At 45.8% G+C, this 17,699-nt stretch overlaps 1 protein-coding gene across 4 annotated transcripts in view; it reads left to right on the top strand.

Moving 5' to 3' along the window:
- The window catches only part of LOC139546994 (histone deacetylase 4-like), a 257,932-nt gene that overhangs the window by 185,371 nt on the left and 54,862 nt on the right, over window positions 1–17,699 (top strand). For 3 of the 4 annotated variants that reach the window (XM_071356018.1, XM_071356017.1, XM_071356020.1), the window contains 5 exons: window positions 10,015–10,143; window positions 10,315–10,427; window positions 10,963–11,079; window positions 11,758–11,953; window positions 12,237–12,433. In XM_071356018.1, the coding sequence (XP_071212119.1) occupies window positions 10,015–10,143; window positions 10,315–10,427; window positions 10,963–11,079; window positions 11,758–11,953; window positions 12,237–12,433 (752 nt within the window). The remainder of the gene's footprint in view (window positions 1–10,014; window positions 10,144–10,314; window positions 10,428–10,962; window positions 11,080–11,757; window positions 11,954–12,236; window positions 12,434–17,699) is intronic. The other variant, XM_071356019.1, reaches the window with a different exon arrangement.

Genomic DNA, 17,699 nt, shown 5'->3' with positions numbered 1-17,699 from the left:
GGGGAAGGATATGCCAGTGGGTGCTGCTGGGAATAAGGCTGTCAGTGTCTGGGGGTGAAAGAGAAGAGAAATAGGCTAGTGAGTGGCAAGGCCTCAAACATTTTTCGATACCCCTACCTGAGGTAGAACAGAACACAATCATGTTTTTTCATATTTCTAATGCCTCCCATTCATGAAATGGATGGTTGTGTAAAAATATGTTACTGCAAAAGTGGTTAAATTAAAAGATTGTGATACCCGACCCTAAACTAAAAAAGTGCAGAATAATGCCTGACTGGAGGTGGATGGGCCACATAAACTCACGTAACCCAATATTGCATGAATGTGGAATACATGTAGTCAGTTGTCTTCCATACGTACACAAATAAACAGCATTAGGATATCTTAATGCAACTTGGAAATATAGACCTGTAAACACGGAGATACAACAGTTGGAAATATCAACTATGAATATGTCTGATGAATGTAAGATTTACTTTCTGCTAGCTGATTAATAGACACCTTTCCAAGTAAAATTTGCTCTTATTCAGTGCTGTATGGTCCTGCCTGACGAAAATACAGACAGATCCACATCTTCTGATGTTGTGGCTATTGCAATCGGCTCTAAGGAAAACAAGTGGGCTCAGACATCGAAATGAAATGTTTTGGAGACCAAGGTTCCTTGAAAGATGTATATTTTAGCCCCTGCTCTTGTAATTTAGTCAGGGGGCCACCATAGATTATCTTTTGGGCCATCCTGGATTTTGCCTCATATCCAATATGACTGCCATAATACCATTTGATGGAGTTCAAATCACATGTAAATATACATTTTTGTACATTTCTTTTCTTCCAAAAGGTTTCTTCAGCTGTCCCCATACGAGCACCCTTTTTGGTTCCAGGTAGAACCATTTTGGGTTCCATGTAGAACCCTCTGTGGAAAGTGTTCTACCTGGAACCAAAAAAGGTTATTCAAAGGGTTCTCCTATGGGGACAGCCGAAGAACCCTTTTAGGTTCTAGACACCAGCTTTTTTTCTAAGAGTGTAGATGATAGGTATTTTTTTCAGAACTGTATTCAACCCTCATGGCCATAAAGGCTGTTTTGGTGTAAATACATGTTATTCTGAATCCAATATGGCCAACATAATTACACTCAAACACCTTCACCTGCATATAAATTGCCCTGGTTTATTTTGTATTGTGTTATTTTGCCTTGCCTCTGTTGTGTTCCATAAAAAAGTCAGCCGTTTCCAGCTACAATAGTCATTTACAACATTAACAATGTCTACACTGTATTTCTGATAAGTTTGATGTTATTTTAATGGACAAAAAATGTGCTTTTCTTTCAAAATCCTGAACATTTCTATGTGACCCCAAACATTTGAATGGTAGTGTGTTTATTTTTTAAATATCAAAAAGTAACACAAGAAAATGACATAACAATAACGAGGCTATATACAGGGGGTACCGGTACAGAGTCAATGTGCGGGAGTACAGGTTAGTCATCCCATGGTGTCCAAGATGGCGTAGCAGTCGGACGTGTCTTTGTCTTGTCCTGTCCCGTGTAAATAGTCTTCGTATTTTTCGTATACATTTCGTATATATTTTAATTTCACTTTCCATCTAGGAACTGAATATACATTCCTACATTCCGCCTCACCCAATGTGGTACGGACCTGCTATTTTTTATACTTTAGAACCGTAACCCCAATCAGAAGCTAGCCAGATAACTAGCTACTAGCTAGTAGTCAGTTAGCCACTGCTGCGGTCTTCACCCTCAACTCGGACACAGCCAGCTTCAATACCGGGCCAATACCTGCCAGTCTGCAAGCGCGATATCAACCCAGAGCATATAGGACTGCTTTTTCTCTACCACATCACCGGATTCCTGACGCAAGCTCTGGACAATTATACCGTATCATCACAGCTAGCTAGCTGCAACCGAGTGGCTACTACTGGCTAACACCTCTGTCCCGAAGCAAGCACCAGTTAGCCTTGAGCTAGCCTCGAGCTAGGCCCATCTGCCGGCTAGCTGAAGAGGTCTACCAGCGAATTCTTGGGCTACAATACCAGCTACAAGCTAATTTAGCCATTTTTTTTTGCCGCTGCTAGTAGCTTTCACCTTCTGCACAGACACCAGCCCTGTTATTAGCCTGGATATTACTCACCAATTTACCAGCATCGGACTGTCTCTCGACAACAACGCCGGATTCCTGCCGTAATCCCTGAGCCACTACTTCTGATCCTCACAGCTAGCTTGTAGCTAGCGCAGCTAGCGCCACTGCCACGAAGCTAGCACCAGTTAGCAAACACAATTCTACAATTCACAACCTCTCTTTCGCCATCGCCATCTGGCTTGGATTCTCTGTCGACACGACCACGTCTGAGCAGACCCCCTCCGTCTGAGCAGACCACCCCCCGGGCTACTAACTTTAAACGCCGCGTGCTAGCTTAGTGGAGGCCTCCCTGCTCCATCTACGGCTGCCCCCTGGACACTATGATCACTTGGCTACATAGCTGATGCATGCTTGACTGTCCATTAATTCACGGTACTCCATTCTGTTTATTTGTGTTTTATCTGTCGGCTCTGTGCTTTAACTCAGGATCTGTGTGTAGTTAATCCGACCCTCTCTGCCTAGTCGTCGCCATTTTTACCTGTTGTTGCTGTGTTAGACTAGCACCCTGTTATTGCTGCTGTTATCTTACCTGTTGTTTTAGCTAGCTCTCCCAATCAAGACCTGCAATCACTTTATGCCTTATTGTATGTCTCTCTCAAATATCAATATGCCTTGCATACTGTTGTTAAGGCTAGTTATCATTATCATTGTTTTGGTTTGCAATGGACCCTGTAGTTCCACTCTCCGTACCTCTGATACCTCCTTGGTCCCACCCCCCACACATGCGGTGACCTCACCCATTGAGACCAGCATGTCCAGAGATACAACCTCTCTTATCATCACCCAGTGCCTGGGCTTGCCTCCGCTGTACCCACGCCCCACCATACCCCTGTCTGCACATTATGCCCAGAATCTATTCTACCACGCCCATAAATCTGCTCCTTTTATTCTTTGTCCCCAACGCTCTAGGCGACCAGTTTTGATAGCCTTTAGCCGCACCCTCATCCTACTACTCCTCTGTTCCTCGGGTGATGTGGAGGTAAACCCAGGCCCTGCATGTCCCCAGTCACCCTCATTTGTTGACTTCTGTGATCGAAAAAGCCTTGGCCTCATGCATGTCAACATCAGAAGCCTCCTCCCTAAGTTTGCCTTACTCACCGCTTTAGCACACTCTGCCAACCCTGATGTCCTTGCCGTGTCCGAATCCTGGCTTAGGAAGGCCACCAAAAATTCTGAGATTTCCATACCCAACTATAACACTTTCCGTCAAGATAGAACTGCCAAAGGGGGAGGAGTTGCAATCTACTGCAGAGATAGCCTGCAAAGTTCTGTCATACTTTCCAGGTCTATGCCCAAACAGTTCGAACTTCTAATTTTAAAAATTAATCTCTCCAGAAATAAGTCTCTCACTGTTGCCGCCTGCTACCGACCCCCCTCAGCTCCCAGCTGTGCCCTGGACACCATCTGTGAATTGATCGCTCCCCATCTAGCTTCAGAGTTTGTTCTGTTAGGTGACCTAAACTGGGATATGCTTAACACCCCGGCAGTCCTACAATCCAAGCTTGATGCCCTCAATCTCACACAAATCATCAAGGAACCCACCAGGTACAACCCTAAATCCGTAAACATGGGCACCCTAATAGACATTATCCTGACCAACCTGCCCTCCAAATACACCTCTGCTGTCTTCAATCAAGATCTCAGCGATCACTGCCTCATTGCCTGTATCCGCCACGGGTCCGCGGTCAAACGACCACCCCTCATCACTGTCAAACGCTCCCTAAAACACTTCTGCGAGCAGGCCTTTCTAATCGACCTGGCCCGGGTACCCTGGAAGGATATTGACCTCATCCCGTCAGTTGAGGATGCCTGGTCATTCTTTAAATGTTACTTCCTCACCATATTAGACAAGCATGCTCCGTTCAAAAAATGCAGAACCAAGAACAGATATAGCCCTTGGTTCACTCCAGACCTGACTGCCCTCGACCAGCACAAAAACATCCTGTGGCGAACTGCAATAGCATCGAAGAGCCCCCGCGATATGCAACTGTTCAGGGAAGTCAGGAACCAATACACGCAGTCAGTCAGGAAAGCAAAGGCCAGCTTTTTCAAGCAGAAATTTGCATCCTGTAGCTCTAACTCCAAAAAGTTCTGGGATACTGTAAAGTCCATGGAGAACAAGAGCACCTCCTCCCAGCTGCCCACTGCACTGAGGCTAGGTAACACGGTCACCACCGATAAATCCGTGATAATCGAAGACTTCAACAAGCATTTCTCAATGGCTGGCCATGCCTTCCTCCTGGCGACTCCAACCTTGGCCAACAGCCCCGCCCCCCCCGCTGCTACTCGCCCAAGCCTCCCCAGCTTCTCCTTTACCCAAATCCAGATAGCAGATGTTCTGAAAGAGCTGGAAAACCTGGACCCATACAAATCAGCTGGGCTTGACAATCTGGACCCCCTATTTCTGAAACTGTCCGCCGCCATTGTCGCACCCCCTATCACCAGCCTGTTCAACCTCTCCTTCGTATCATCTGAGATCCCCAAGGATTGGAAAGCTGCCGCGGTCATCCCCCTCTTCAAAGGGGGAGACACCCTGGACCCAAACTGTTACAGACCTATATCCATCCTGCCCTGCCTATCTAAGGTCTTCGAAAGCCAAGTCAACAAACAGATCACTGACCATCTCGAATCCCACCGTACCTTCTCCGCTGTGAAATCCGGTTTCCGAGCCGGTCATGGGTGCACCTCAGCCACGCTCAAGGTACTAAACGATATCATAACCGCCATCGATAAAAGACATTACTGTGCAGCCGTCTTCATCGACCTGGCCAAGGCTTTCGACTCTGTCAATCACCATATTCTTATCGGCAGACTCAGTAGCCTCGGTTTTTCTAATGACTGCCTTGCCTGGTTCACCAACTACTTTGCAGACAGAGTTCAGTGTGTCAAATCGGAGGGCATGTTGTCCGGTCCTCTGGCAGTCTCTATGGGGGTACCACAGGGTTCAATTCTCGGGCCGACTCTTTTCTCTGTATACATCAATGATGTTGCTCTTGCTGCGGGCGATTCCCTGATCCACCTCTACGCAGACGACACCATTCTATATACTTCCGGCCCTTCCTTGGACACTGTGCTATCTAACCTCCAAACGAGCTTCAATGCCATACAACACTCCTTCCGTGGCCTCCAACTGCTCTTAAACGCTAGTAAAACCAAATGCATGCTTTTCAACCGTTCGCTGCCTGCACCCGCACGCCCGACTAGCATCACCACCCTAGACGGTTCCGACCTAGAATATGTGGACATCTATAAGTACCTAGGTGTCTGGCTAGACTGCAAACTCTCCTTCCAGACTCATATCAAACATCTCCAATCCAAAATCAAAGCAAGAATCGGCTTTCTATTCCGCAACAAAGCCTCCTTCACTCACGCCGCCAAACTTACCCTAGTAAAACTGACTATCCTACCGATCCTCGACTTCGGCGATGTCATCTACAAAATAGCTTCCAATACTCTACTCAGCAAACTGGATGCAGTTTATCACAGTGCCATTCGTTTTGTTACTAAAGCACCTTATACGACCCACCACTGCGACCTGTATGCCCTAGTCGGCTGGCCCTCGCTACATGTTCGTCGTCAGACCCACTGGCTCCAGGTCATCTACAAGGCTATGCTAGGTAAAGTGCCGCCTTATCTCAGTTCACTGGTCACGATGGCTACACCCACCCGCAACACGCGCTCCAGCAGGTGTATCTCACTGATCATCCCTAAAGCCAAAACCTCATTTGGACGCCTTTCCTTCCAGTTCTCTGCTGCCTGCGACTGGAACGAATTGCAAAAATCTCTGAAGTTGGAGACTTTTATCTCCCTCAACAACTTAAAAAATCTGCTATCCGAGCAGCTAACCGATCGCTGCAGCTGTACATAGTCCATCTGTAAACTACCCACCCAATTTACCTACCTCACCCCCCATACTGCTTTTATTTATTTACTTTTCTGCTCTTTTGCACACCAGTATCTCTTCTTGCACATGATCATCTGATGATTTATCACTCCAGTGTTAATCTGCTAAATTGTAATTATTCGATTTATTGCCTACCTCATGCCTTTTGCACACATTGTATATAGATTCTCTTTTTTTTCTACCATGTTATTGACTTGTTTATTGTTTACTCCATGTGTAACTCTGTGTTGTCTGTTCACACTGCTATGCTTTATCTTGGCCAGGTCGCAGTTGCAAATGAGAACTTGTTCTCAACTAGCCTACCTGGTTAAATAAAGGTGAAATAAAAAAATAAAAAAAAGTCTAGGTAATTTGTAAAGTGACTATGCATAGATAATAAACAGCAAGTATCAGCAGTGTAAAAACAGAGTGGGGGGGTGTCGTCAGTGTAAATAGTCCGGGTGGCCATTTGATTAATTGTTCAGCAGTCTTATGGCTTGGTTGTAGAAGCTGTTAAGGAGCCGTTTGATCCTAGACTTGCCGTGCGGTAGCAGAGAGAACAGTATGACTAGCGTGCCTGGAGTCTTTGATAGTTTTTAGGGCCTCCCTCTGACACCACCTGGTATAGAGGTCCTGGATGGCAGGAAGCTTGGTCCCAGTGATGTACTGGGCAGTACATACTTCCCTCTGTCATGCGGGCGGAGGCCGAGCAGTTGCCATCACTACCTGCCCCGTCAGGTAGTGATGCAACCAGTCAGGATGCTCTCGATGGTGCATCTGTATAACTTTTTGAGGATCTGAGGACCCATGCTAAGTCTTTTCAGTCTCCTGAGGGGGAATAGGCTTTGTCGTGCCCTCTTCACGACTGTCTTGGTGTGTTTGGACCATGATAGTTTGTTGGTGATGTGGACACCAAGGATCTTGAAGCTCTCAACCTGCTCCACTACAGCCCCGTCGATGAGAATGGGGGCGTGCTCGGTCCTCTTTTTCCTATAGTCCACAATCATCTCCTTTGTGTTGATCACGTTGAGGGAGAGGTTGTTGTCTTGGCACCAAACGGCCAGGTCTCTGACCTCCTCGCTATAGGCTGTCTCATCATTGTCGCTGATCAGTCCTACCACTGTTGTGTCATGGGAAAACTTGATGATGGTGTTGGAGTCGTGCTTGGCCATGCAGTCATGAGTGAACAGGGAGTACAGGAGGGGACTGAGCACGCACCCCTGAGGGGCCCCTGTGTTGAGGATTAGCGTAGCGGATGTGTTGTTACCTACCCTTAGGACCTGGGGGCGTCACGTCAGGAAGTCCAGGATCCAGTTGCAAGTAAATGTGCAATAGATTATGGTCATTATGTGCAAAACTATGTCGAATATTGGCCTGTTGGAAAATACAACTCCCTACTACATCGCCCAGTTCAGGCTGAATTTGATTTACACTACCCAGCCCGCTTGGAGTTTGCCAAAGAGGCACCTAAAGGATCATAAGAAACAAGATTCTCTGGTCTGATGAAACCAAGATTGAACTCTTTGGCATGAATGCCAAGCATCACATCTGGAGGAAACCTGGCACCATACCTATGGTGAAGGATGGTGATGGGAGCATCATGCTGTGGGGGATGTTTTTCAGCGGCAGGGACTGGGAGACTAATTAGGATCGAGGGAAAGATGAACGGAGCAAAGTACAGAGAGATCCTTGATCAAAACCTGTTTCAGAGTGCTCAGGACCTCAGACTGGGGCAAAGGTTCACTTTCAAACAGGACAACGATCCTAAGAACACCCAAGACAATGCAGGTGTGGCTTTGGGACAAGTCTCTGAATGTCCTTGAGGTGCCCATCCAGAGCTCGGTCTTGAACCCGATCAAACATCTCTGGAGAGACCTGAAAATAGCTGTGCAGCAACGCTCCCCATCCAACCTGACAGAGCTTAAGAGGATCTGCAGAGAAGAATGGAGAAAACCTCCCCAAATACAGGTGTGCCAAGCTAATCGAGGCTGTAATTGCTGCCAAAGGTGCTTCAACAAAGTACTGAGTAAAGGGTCTGAATACTTATTTAAATGTGATATTTCAGTTTTAAAAATGTTATACATTTGCAAAAATTTCTAAAACCCTGTTTTTTCTTTGTCATTGTGAGGTATTATGTGTAGATTGATAAGGGAAAAAAGCATTTGAATCTGTTTTAGGGGTCTGATTACTTTCCTAATGTACTGTGTATGTCAAAAGTAAAGCTTACGTTCATCATACATTTTGTGGTAGAGATATTCCACCTTTTGTATCTCTGTGTTTACAGGTCTATATTTCCAAGAAGCATTAAGATATCCTAATGTTTTTTGTTTGTGTACGTAGGGCAGATAACTGACTACTTGTCAAATAGTCCGGGTAGCCATTTGATTACCTGTTCGGGAGTCTTATGGCTTGGGGGTAAAAACTGTTGAGAAGCCTTTTTGTCCTAGACTTGGCACTCCGGTACCGCTTGCCATGCGGTAGTAGAGAGAACAGTCTATGACTGGAGTGGCTGGGGTCTTTGACAATTTTTAGGGCCTTCCTCTGACACCGCCTGGTGTAGAGGTCCTGGATGGCAGGCAGCTTAGCCCCAGTGATGTACTGGGCCATACGCACTACCCTCTGTAGTGCCTTGCGGTCAGAGGCCGAGCAGTTGCCGTACCAGGCAGTGATGCAACCAGTCAGGATGCTCTCGATGTTGCAGCTGTAGAACCTTTTGAGGATCTCAGGACCCATGACACATCTTTTTAGTTTCCTGAGGGGGAATAGGCCTTGTCGTGCCCTCTTCACGACTGTAAGATAGAGAGATGATAGGATCTCCCAGATTGGTGCTTGACAAGGGCCGTGCTCCTCTCCTTGATCGTTGTGTGTGCGGTAATTACAGTCGCCTCTTCGACACTCCCGCTATTGTTCTCTGGCCCTATCCCCCTATCCGTCTGTCCACACACAGAAAGCAGAAATGAACAAAAACGAACCTGAGAAGTCCACCAAAAACGCACACACACACTTGTTTAATTGCGAGCATTTGACAACAAGAGCTATTCATTAGCTGGGCATTGAGACGGGCTTGATGAAGCTTGGGGTCGGCAAGAGCTGCCAAGACTGGAAACTCGTTACCGCTACTGCTGCTTATCCTTGTCACATGTTTGGATCTCATCTCATCAAGTCTTTCTCATCTGCTCCATCAGTCTTTCCAGAAGTAGCTTGTTTATGGAGTAGCGTGTTAGCATAACTAACTGCCCTGAACTGGCTTACCCTTCTGATGTACCATGTGCAGTGCTTCATTTCCGGTGCTAGTTTCATTCTAGGCTCCACAGCACAGTGTGTTGTTTGGGACTATTGATTGTGTACTAATGTTTGTCTACGTACACTGTAAAACACTCTCCATTTAAAGCGCTCTTCTCTGAGAGTTTCAGAGTAGGGTGACGTCACCTCAGATCTGCACTGAGCACAGGTCAGCTGAAGTCGGGCCAGGGGAGGCGGTTTGCTGGGGTCTGGAGTTTTTTCTTGTTTCCAGACAGTTTCAGACAGCAGGAGAGACGAGTGAGAGCAGTGACAGGCGTGATGTGCAGTGGAGAGCGAAAGCTCTTGTCTTTGCCTGCCACCCGAAGCCCAAAAGCCTTCTGAGACGTTGACAGCCAGGGAAGCCAGAGCAGCTAGAATCTCCTAAGAAAGATATCAGACTGTCTGTTTTCCCAATCCCATACTTCCGCATATCATCTGCAGGACAGAACAGAATATGTGTAACATGTTCATATCATTTCCTGTTGCAGTGTTGTCTTCATAACTATATTCATTCATGGTTTGCGGCAAGTATTTGGTTTGATTCAAATGAATCGCATTTTTATAGCGCCCTACTTGTCATCTCAAGTATGCCTTTCAATAGCGTATTCTTCCCTCCGAGTTCTGTCATTTGTGTTGTGTATGTTCTGCTCTGTAGCTGTGTTTTAATGGACCCCCTCTTCCTCTCCCTCTAGCCTCTGAGCCTAACTTGAAGCTCCGGTCCAGGCTAAAACAGAAGGTAACGGAGCGCAGAAGTAGCCCACTTCTACGCAGGAAGGACGGTCCAATTACCACCGCCAAGAAGCGCTCTCTGGACATGGCTGGTAAGCTTCTGCCAGACCAAGTGGAACACGTGCAAACTTGCACAGCCCTTGCATCTATGACTTTAGTACTTTTCTGTAGGTTGAAATCAATAGGTTTCCAACCTGGTACATTGATCAGTATGCATGTTGTGTGGGGAGCCTCATGTCTTGTGTTTTATGTATTTATTGTAGAATCGGCCTGCAACAGCGCTCCTGGCTCGGGCCCCAGTTCGCCCAACAACAGCTCCAGTAACATCACCAATGAGAATGGCAACGCTGGCTCCATGTCCAGTAGTTCAGTAGAGGTAAGCACTAAGCAGCCACTCGAACCTTAACCTAGATGAAGCTGTTAGCTTACTGTGACCATGCAGAAACCAGGAGCTTCTGATATACTGTACTGTTCATTTTTCAATCTGCTTTGATGTTGACTGTTCCCAGTCACATTGCTGAGGGCTGTTTGCTTAATATGGCCCGAGCCAAACAGTATGTTTATGTCCCACCTGTTAGTTGTTGGCTCACACTGTCAGGCTTGTGCGTGTGTGCCTGTGTGCTTGTTTGATATGGTGTGACTGTTTGTGTGTGTAAGTATGTGCACATGAGTGTGTAAATGCAAGTGTCTCTGTGCATAGGGTATGTGTATCTCTGTATCCATGTGAGTATCTAAGGCTCTGAGCGTATGTGTCTCTGTAAGCAACATGTGCTCCAGATGGCCAGTGTAGACAGGAGGCCACAGGGGTCCGGGGGAATGACCAGACAGGGCTGTTTATTTTTGCAGAGGGGTCTATTTGTCTGGTCTGTGTTTCAGTGTCTCTTTCTGACTGTGTGCTCCTCTGTTTGCAGGCCTCCCTGGCCCACAGGCTGGCTGGCCGAGAGGGCCCCTTGAGCCAGCTGTCTCTGTACACTTCGCCCTCGCTGCCTAACATCACCCTGGGCCTGCCAGCCACCGGCCCTTCCAGCGTTAGTTCATGCACCCACTTTTCTCTCGTTCTTTTCGTTTTTACTTTCGTTCTTTCTTTCCGTTCGTTAGTATCTTTCTAACCTGACATTACACTTTCTCCCTTTCTCTCTAGCCCACCCCCCCCCCACACTCTCTCCACCGCCTTCCCCCAATTTCTTATTTTCTCCATCTAACTTGCTATTTCTCCACATCTTTTCTCTCACTCATTCTCTCTTTCCTTCTCTCGCTCTCTCCTTTCTTTCTCATTTCTCCTCTGTCACTTTGAGGGCTTGCTTGCGCACATGGCCCTTTCAGAGTGGAAGAGTCTACATAGAGGGGGCCCTGTCTAGACCAAGTCCATCTGTCATATGTGGCTTTTCAGCCTCACTCCATTTCTGAAAGACCCCATTTGAGAGACAATGACCAGCAGTCAGTGACGCATGTACTACCCCCCATCTCACTCTCTCTCGCTCTGTATCCGTTTCCAACTCTTCCAAGTCAATTCAGGCAGAAAGCTATTAGTTCACTGTAGTTAATTTACATATTTTGCCCTGTAATGGTTTAGAGGGAAATTACACTACAGTTAGATGGTTCTTGGTTTGCATTAGGGGCAACTTTTCTCCTATCTCTCACACTCTCTCTCTGTCTCTCTCTCTCTTTCTCTCTCTCTGTGTCTCTCCCTCTATTTGTCCCTTCAGATGACGTCGGGCCAGCAGGAAGGCGACAGGCTTTCAATGCACGACAGACTGCAGCAGGGCTTCCCCATAACCACTCCCTTCATCCCAGGGGCCCACCTGCCCTCCTACCTGACCGATGGGGGCTCGGTACACAACCCCCTCCTCCAGCACATGGTCCTCCTGGAGCAGTCCCAGAACCCACTAGGTCTGTCCTGCCGTAAGCACATCCACTCCGTCTCAGGCACTATCGAAAGCACATCATCTCCAAAAACCTGTTTTTAAAGGACCACCTTGCGCGATGGTTTCAGTGGCGGCTGGTGAAAGGAGGACAGCTCATAGCAATTTCTGGAATGTAAAGAATGTGTTTGACATTTACATTCCAGCCAGTACAATGACCCTGTCCTCCGGTTTAAAGTGATAGCAGCCTCCACTGGTTGAGTACCCGATGTTACTTGTGGATCTTCCTATTCATGTTGTGTCTGTGTTTTCATGTATTTCAGGCCTGAGCGGGATGCCCCTGCAATCGTCCTCCATTCACAAGCTGCGTGGGCAGCACCGTCCCCTGGGGAGGACCCAGTCGGCCCCTCTGCCCCAGAACGCCCAGGCCCTGCAGCAGCTGGTGGTCCAGCAGCAGCACCAGCAGTTCCTGGAGAAACACAAGCAGCAGTTCCAGCAGCAGCAACTGCACATCAACAAGGTGTGTGTGGTGTGTTTGTGTGTGTGTGCATGCATCCTTTGTTCTTTTATGTGTGTGTGTGTGTGTGTGTGTGTGTGTGTGTGTGTGTGTCTGCTACGTTATGAAGCACAAGCAACAGGCCCAGCAGCAACACAACAACTGTACATCGGCAAAGTATTGCCTGTCCTGTTTGCATGTTCCTGTCCATGCTTCTTCCGTCGCCATAACAACTACATTATGGAGGAAGCCACTTCCTTATATGGTCGACAGGCAAGAGCTCAGTGTGTGTGTATTTATGTGTGTGTGTGTGGTGATTAGGGAAGATGGAGAATCATAAGGTCGGAGCAGGGTGGGGGTGTAGAGATAATTATTGCTCTTTTTCTCCCTCTTGAATTTCTCTTGTATTGTGACATTCCTGAGGATTACATGCCATATGGTGGGTCTAATCCTGGATGCTGATTGACTAAAACTGCATTCCAGCCGATGTCTATTCGACAAGTTACCACTGGCTAAGGCTATGACGTTGTAATACCTATTTAGTGTTCCATCCCACTGCGCGATCTACAGTCTCGTCAGCCCAACCAGGCAATTTTAGAAACTTGATCTCCACTGTGAAAAGCATCTAGACATTTCCCCTTTCTTTTAGACTACCATTTTGGTTTTCAACAGCATAGATTTGTATAAACCTTGCGGTCTTTCTCTCCGACGTTTGCAACATTGTTTCAATGTTGAAGTCTCCACCTGTCCCGTTGAGGATGAGTGTGTCACGATGAGACAAACTGCTTTCCTCAGACAGTTGAAATCATGAGTCGGCATAATTTTTATGGATATATACAAAGAAGTGTCAATAGAAAAAAAGGTGAAATGAAATGCAGCTAGTTTGCTGTCTTTCCAGCTTCAGTTTGAAGTGGCTGTGTTAGCTGTGTTGTTGGCTAGTAGCTCCTCTGAACAGCGTCCTGGCGAGGGAGCAAATTCCAGACTGTGTTGGGCGTAGTGATAATGCCCTTGAAGCCTGTGTTTGGAGGATATATTGGCACGGTTTGCTGGCTCTCTTGACAATATACAGTTGACGTCGGAAGTTTACGTACACTTAGGTTGGAGTCATTAAAGCTCAGTTTTTCAACCACTCCATACATTTCTTGTTAACAAACTATAGTTTTGGCAAGTCGGTTAGGACATCTACTTTGTGCATGACACAAGTCATTTTTCCAACAATTGTTTATAGACAGATTATTTCACTTATAATTCAATGTATCACAATTCCAGTGGGTCAGAAGTTTACATACACTAAGTTGACTGTGCCTTTAAACAGCTTGGAAAAATCCAGAAAATGATGCCATGACTTTAGAAGCCTGGTTTAGAAGTCTGGTTCATCCTTGGGAGCAATTTCCAAACGCCTGAAGGTACCACGTTCATCTGTACAAGCAATAGTACGCAAGAATAAAAACCATGGGACCACGCAGCCGTCATATCGCTCAGGAAAGAGCCGCGTTCTGTCTCCTAGAGACGAACATACTTTGGTGCGAAAAGTGTAAATCAATCCCAGAACAACAGCAAAGGACATTGTGAAGATGCTGGAGGAAACAGGTACAAAAGTATCTATATCCACAGTAAAACGAGTCCTATATCGACATAACCTGAAAGGCCGCTCAGCAAGGAAGAAGCCACTGCTCCAACACCGCCATAAAAAAAAACAGACTACGGTTTGCAAATGCACATGGGATCAAAGATCTAACTTTTGGGAGAAATGTCCTCTGGTCTGATGAAACAAAAATAGAACTGTTTGGCTATAATGACCATCATTATGTTTGGAGGAAAAAGGGGGAGGCTTGCAAGCCGAAGAACACCATCCCAACCGTGAAGCACGGGGGTGGCAGCATCATGTTGTGGGGGTGCTTTGCTCCAGGAGGGACTGGTGTACTTTACAAAATAGATGACATCATGAGGCAGGAAAATTATGTGGATATATTGAAGCAACATCTCAAGACATCAGTCAGGAAGTTACAGCTTGGTCGCAAATGGGTCTTCCAAATGGACAATGACCCCAAGCAGACTTTCAAAGTTGTGGCAAAATGGCTTAAGGACAACAAAGTCAAGGTATTAGAGTGGCCATCACAAAGCCTTGACATGAATCCTATAGAAAATGTGTGGGCAGAACTGAAAAAGCGTGTGCGAGCAAGGAGGCCTACAAACCTGTCTCAGTTACACCAGCTCTGTCTGGAGGAATGGGCCAAAATTCACCCAACTTATTCTGGGAAGCTTGTGGACGGCTACCCGAAACGTTTGACCCATGTTAAACAATTTAAAGGCAATGCTACCAAATACTAATTGAGTGTATGTAAACTTCTGACCCACTGGGAATGTGATGAAAGAAATAAAAGCTGAAATAAATAATTATCTCTACTATTATTCTGACATTTCACATTCTTAAAATAAAGTGGTGATCCTAGCTGACCTAAGACAGGGAATATTTACTAGGATTAAATGTCAGGAATTGTGAAAAACTGAGTTTAAATGTATTTGGCTAAGGTGTATGTAAACTTCCGACTTCAACTGTATCCTCCAAACACCGGCTTCGGGGGGAAATATCACATAATTATCCTCTACGGCAGGTATTCCCATACTGGGGTACACTTCCCTCCAGGGGTACGCGCAATGCCATGCCGTAGGGGGTACGCCAAATAAAAATGTGATTCACACATAAAAAATAAAAAAATTCTTCACATTTTCAAACAGTACTTTTATGTTTTTTTCTTTCCTGAGTAGCATCGTTTCACTGCCAAAAATGAATTGTAACCTTCCAGCGTTCAGCGAAATAACAATGCATTGTCAAATACAGGTAGCCTACTCAAATAATGAACATCCAATCACATTAACCGTTACTCTCTCGCGGGAAACCTTCACTCTTGCGCAGACATTTAGAAACAAAACATGACAATTAGAAAAATAAGCCATGGGAGTTTTTTGAGCGGGAATAAAGACGACTTTCGAGTAGTAAGACATGTATAAAAGCAACAGATACCATTAATAAGACTTGGCTAAATGTCTCTTATATGTTGAGCTACCGAGTGGCAAGCCCCATATTATTGTGGAGGACTTAATTCTTCCTGCTGCCGCGGATATGGCTGGGACAATGCTGGTGGAAAAGGCCCAAAAAACTATACAGACAATGACTTCATCAAACAACACTGTTTCACGACGCATCAGTGACATGGCTGGAGATGTTTAGAAACAATTACTGCTTCGTATATGAGCCAGTGAATTCTATGCGTTACAGCTGGATGAGTCAACAGACGTGGCGGGCCTGGCACAGCTCCTGTTATATGTCCGTTATGTTTATGGGGGGTCAATTAAGGAAGACATCCTCTTCTGCAAACCACTGGAAACCAGGACAACAGGAGAAGATATTTTTAAAGTACTGGACAGCTTTGTGACATCAAATAGACTTTGGTGGTCAAGATGTGTTGGTATCTGTACTGATGGTGCAAAAGCCATGACAGGGAGACATAGTGGAGTGGTAACGCACGTGCAAGCGGTTGCTCTCGACGCCACTTGGGTACACTGCAGCATCCACCATGAGGCTCTTGCTGCCAAGCGAATGCCTGACAGCTTGAAAGACGTTTTGAACACTGCAGTGAAAATGGTTAACTTTGTTAAAGCAACGCCCCTGAACTTTCGTGTATTTTCTGCACTATGGAATGATATGGGCAGCGACCACGTAACGCTTTTACAACATACAGAAGTGCACTGGTTATCAAGGGGCAAAGTATTGACACATTGTTTTGAATTGAGAGACAAGCTTAAAGTTTTCTCTACTGACCATAATTTTCACTTGTCCGACTTCTTGCATGATGACGAGTTTCTCACACGACTGGCCTATCTGGGTGACGTTTTTTCTCGCCTGAATGATCTGAATCTAGGATTACAGGGACTCTCCGCAACTATATTCAATGTGTGGGACAAAATTTAGGCTATGATAAAGAAGTTGGAGCTCTTTTCTGTCTACATTAACAATGACCACACACAGGTCTTTCCGTCATTGTATGATTTTTTGTTGTTGTGCAGATAACTCAAGCTTACGGACAATGTCAATGTGAAATAGCGAAGCACCTGAGTGAGCTAGGTGCGCGATTACGCCGGTACTTTCCCGAAACGGACGACACAACCAACTGGATTCGTTATCCCTTTCATGCCCTGCCTCCAGTCCACTTACCGATATCTGAACAAGAGAGCCTCATCGAAATTGTAACAAGCGTTTCTGTGAAAATTTAATTTAATCAGAAGCCACTGATATATTTCTGGATAGGGCTGCACTCAGAGTATCCTGCCTTGGCAAATCGCGCTGTTAAGACACTGATGCCCTTTGCAACCACGTACCTATGTGAGAGTGGATTCTCGGCCCTCACTAGCATGAAAACTAAATACAGGCTAAGACTGTGTGTGGAAAAAGACTGAAACTCTCCAGTACAACCCAACATTGCAGAGTTATGTGCATCCTTTCAAGCACCCCCTTCTCATTAACCTGTGGTGAGTTATTCAACATTGTTGATGAACAAATAAGGTTTTATATGTAAGATGGCTAAATAAAGAGCAAAATTATTATATTATTATGTGTGCCTTGGTCCTTGTAAGAGCTCTTTGTCACTTCCCACGAGCCGTGTTGTGACAAAAACTCACACTCATTCTTATGTTTAATACATGTATCGTATAGTGTGTGTGGCAGGCTTACAATGATGGCAAAAAAACAACATTTGAGAGTGCGCTGACCCTGGTGCTAGAGGGGGTATGCAGCTGGAGGTTGAATGTTTGAAGGGGTACGGGACTATAACATTTTGGGAACCACTGCTCTACGGGAATCTGTTGTTTTCCCCTACTTTTGACCTTAGAATGTTCCTCAGAGTTCTCGGTGGTCATCCATTTAAGAATATGGAGAATATGGCTTAGCATTAGATTTGTCGTTTGACAAGCAATGGGAGTGGTAGGAGCTGTGTTAGTATGATGTGGCTAAATCAACCCGTGTTATGGGTGGCTGACTCTCAGGATGTATTGATTGTTTGCTGGTGATCACTTGTCACTTTTTCAAGTGAATCAGCTGTCTCCATGATATCAATACGACCATCGTGCTGCTGTTAGATTGTAATATATTGTCCAAAAAAAAGGGATGTATTTGATGGAACCTTGGTTTTTGCTTCACCTTTTGGATGAAAGGTACTGAAAAGCTGCAGTGAAACATGTATAGTTGGATATTAACAGTGGTTGAGGCGTTGTTTTTAACTACCAGTGTGTT

This window comes from Salvelinus alpinus, chromosome 20, assembly GCF_045679555.1.
Source record: "Salvelinus alpinus chromosome 20, SLU_Salpinus.1, whole genome shotgun sequence".
NCBI lineage: Eukaryota > Metazoa > Chordata > Actinopteri > Salmoniformes > Salmonidae > Salvelinus > Salvelinus alpinus.
The sequence above is the reverse complement of the archived record's forward strand: the minus strand, read 5'-3'. Positions and strand labels throughout refer to the sequence as shown.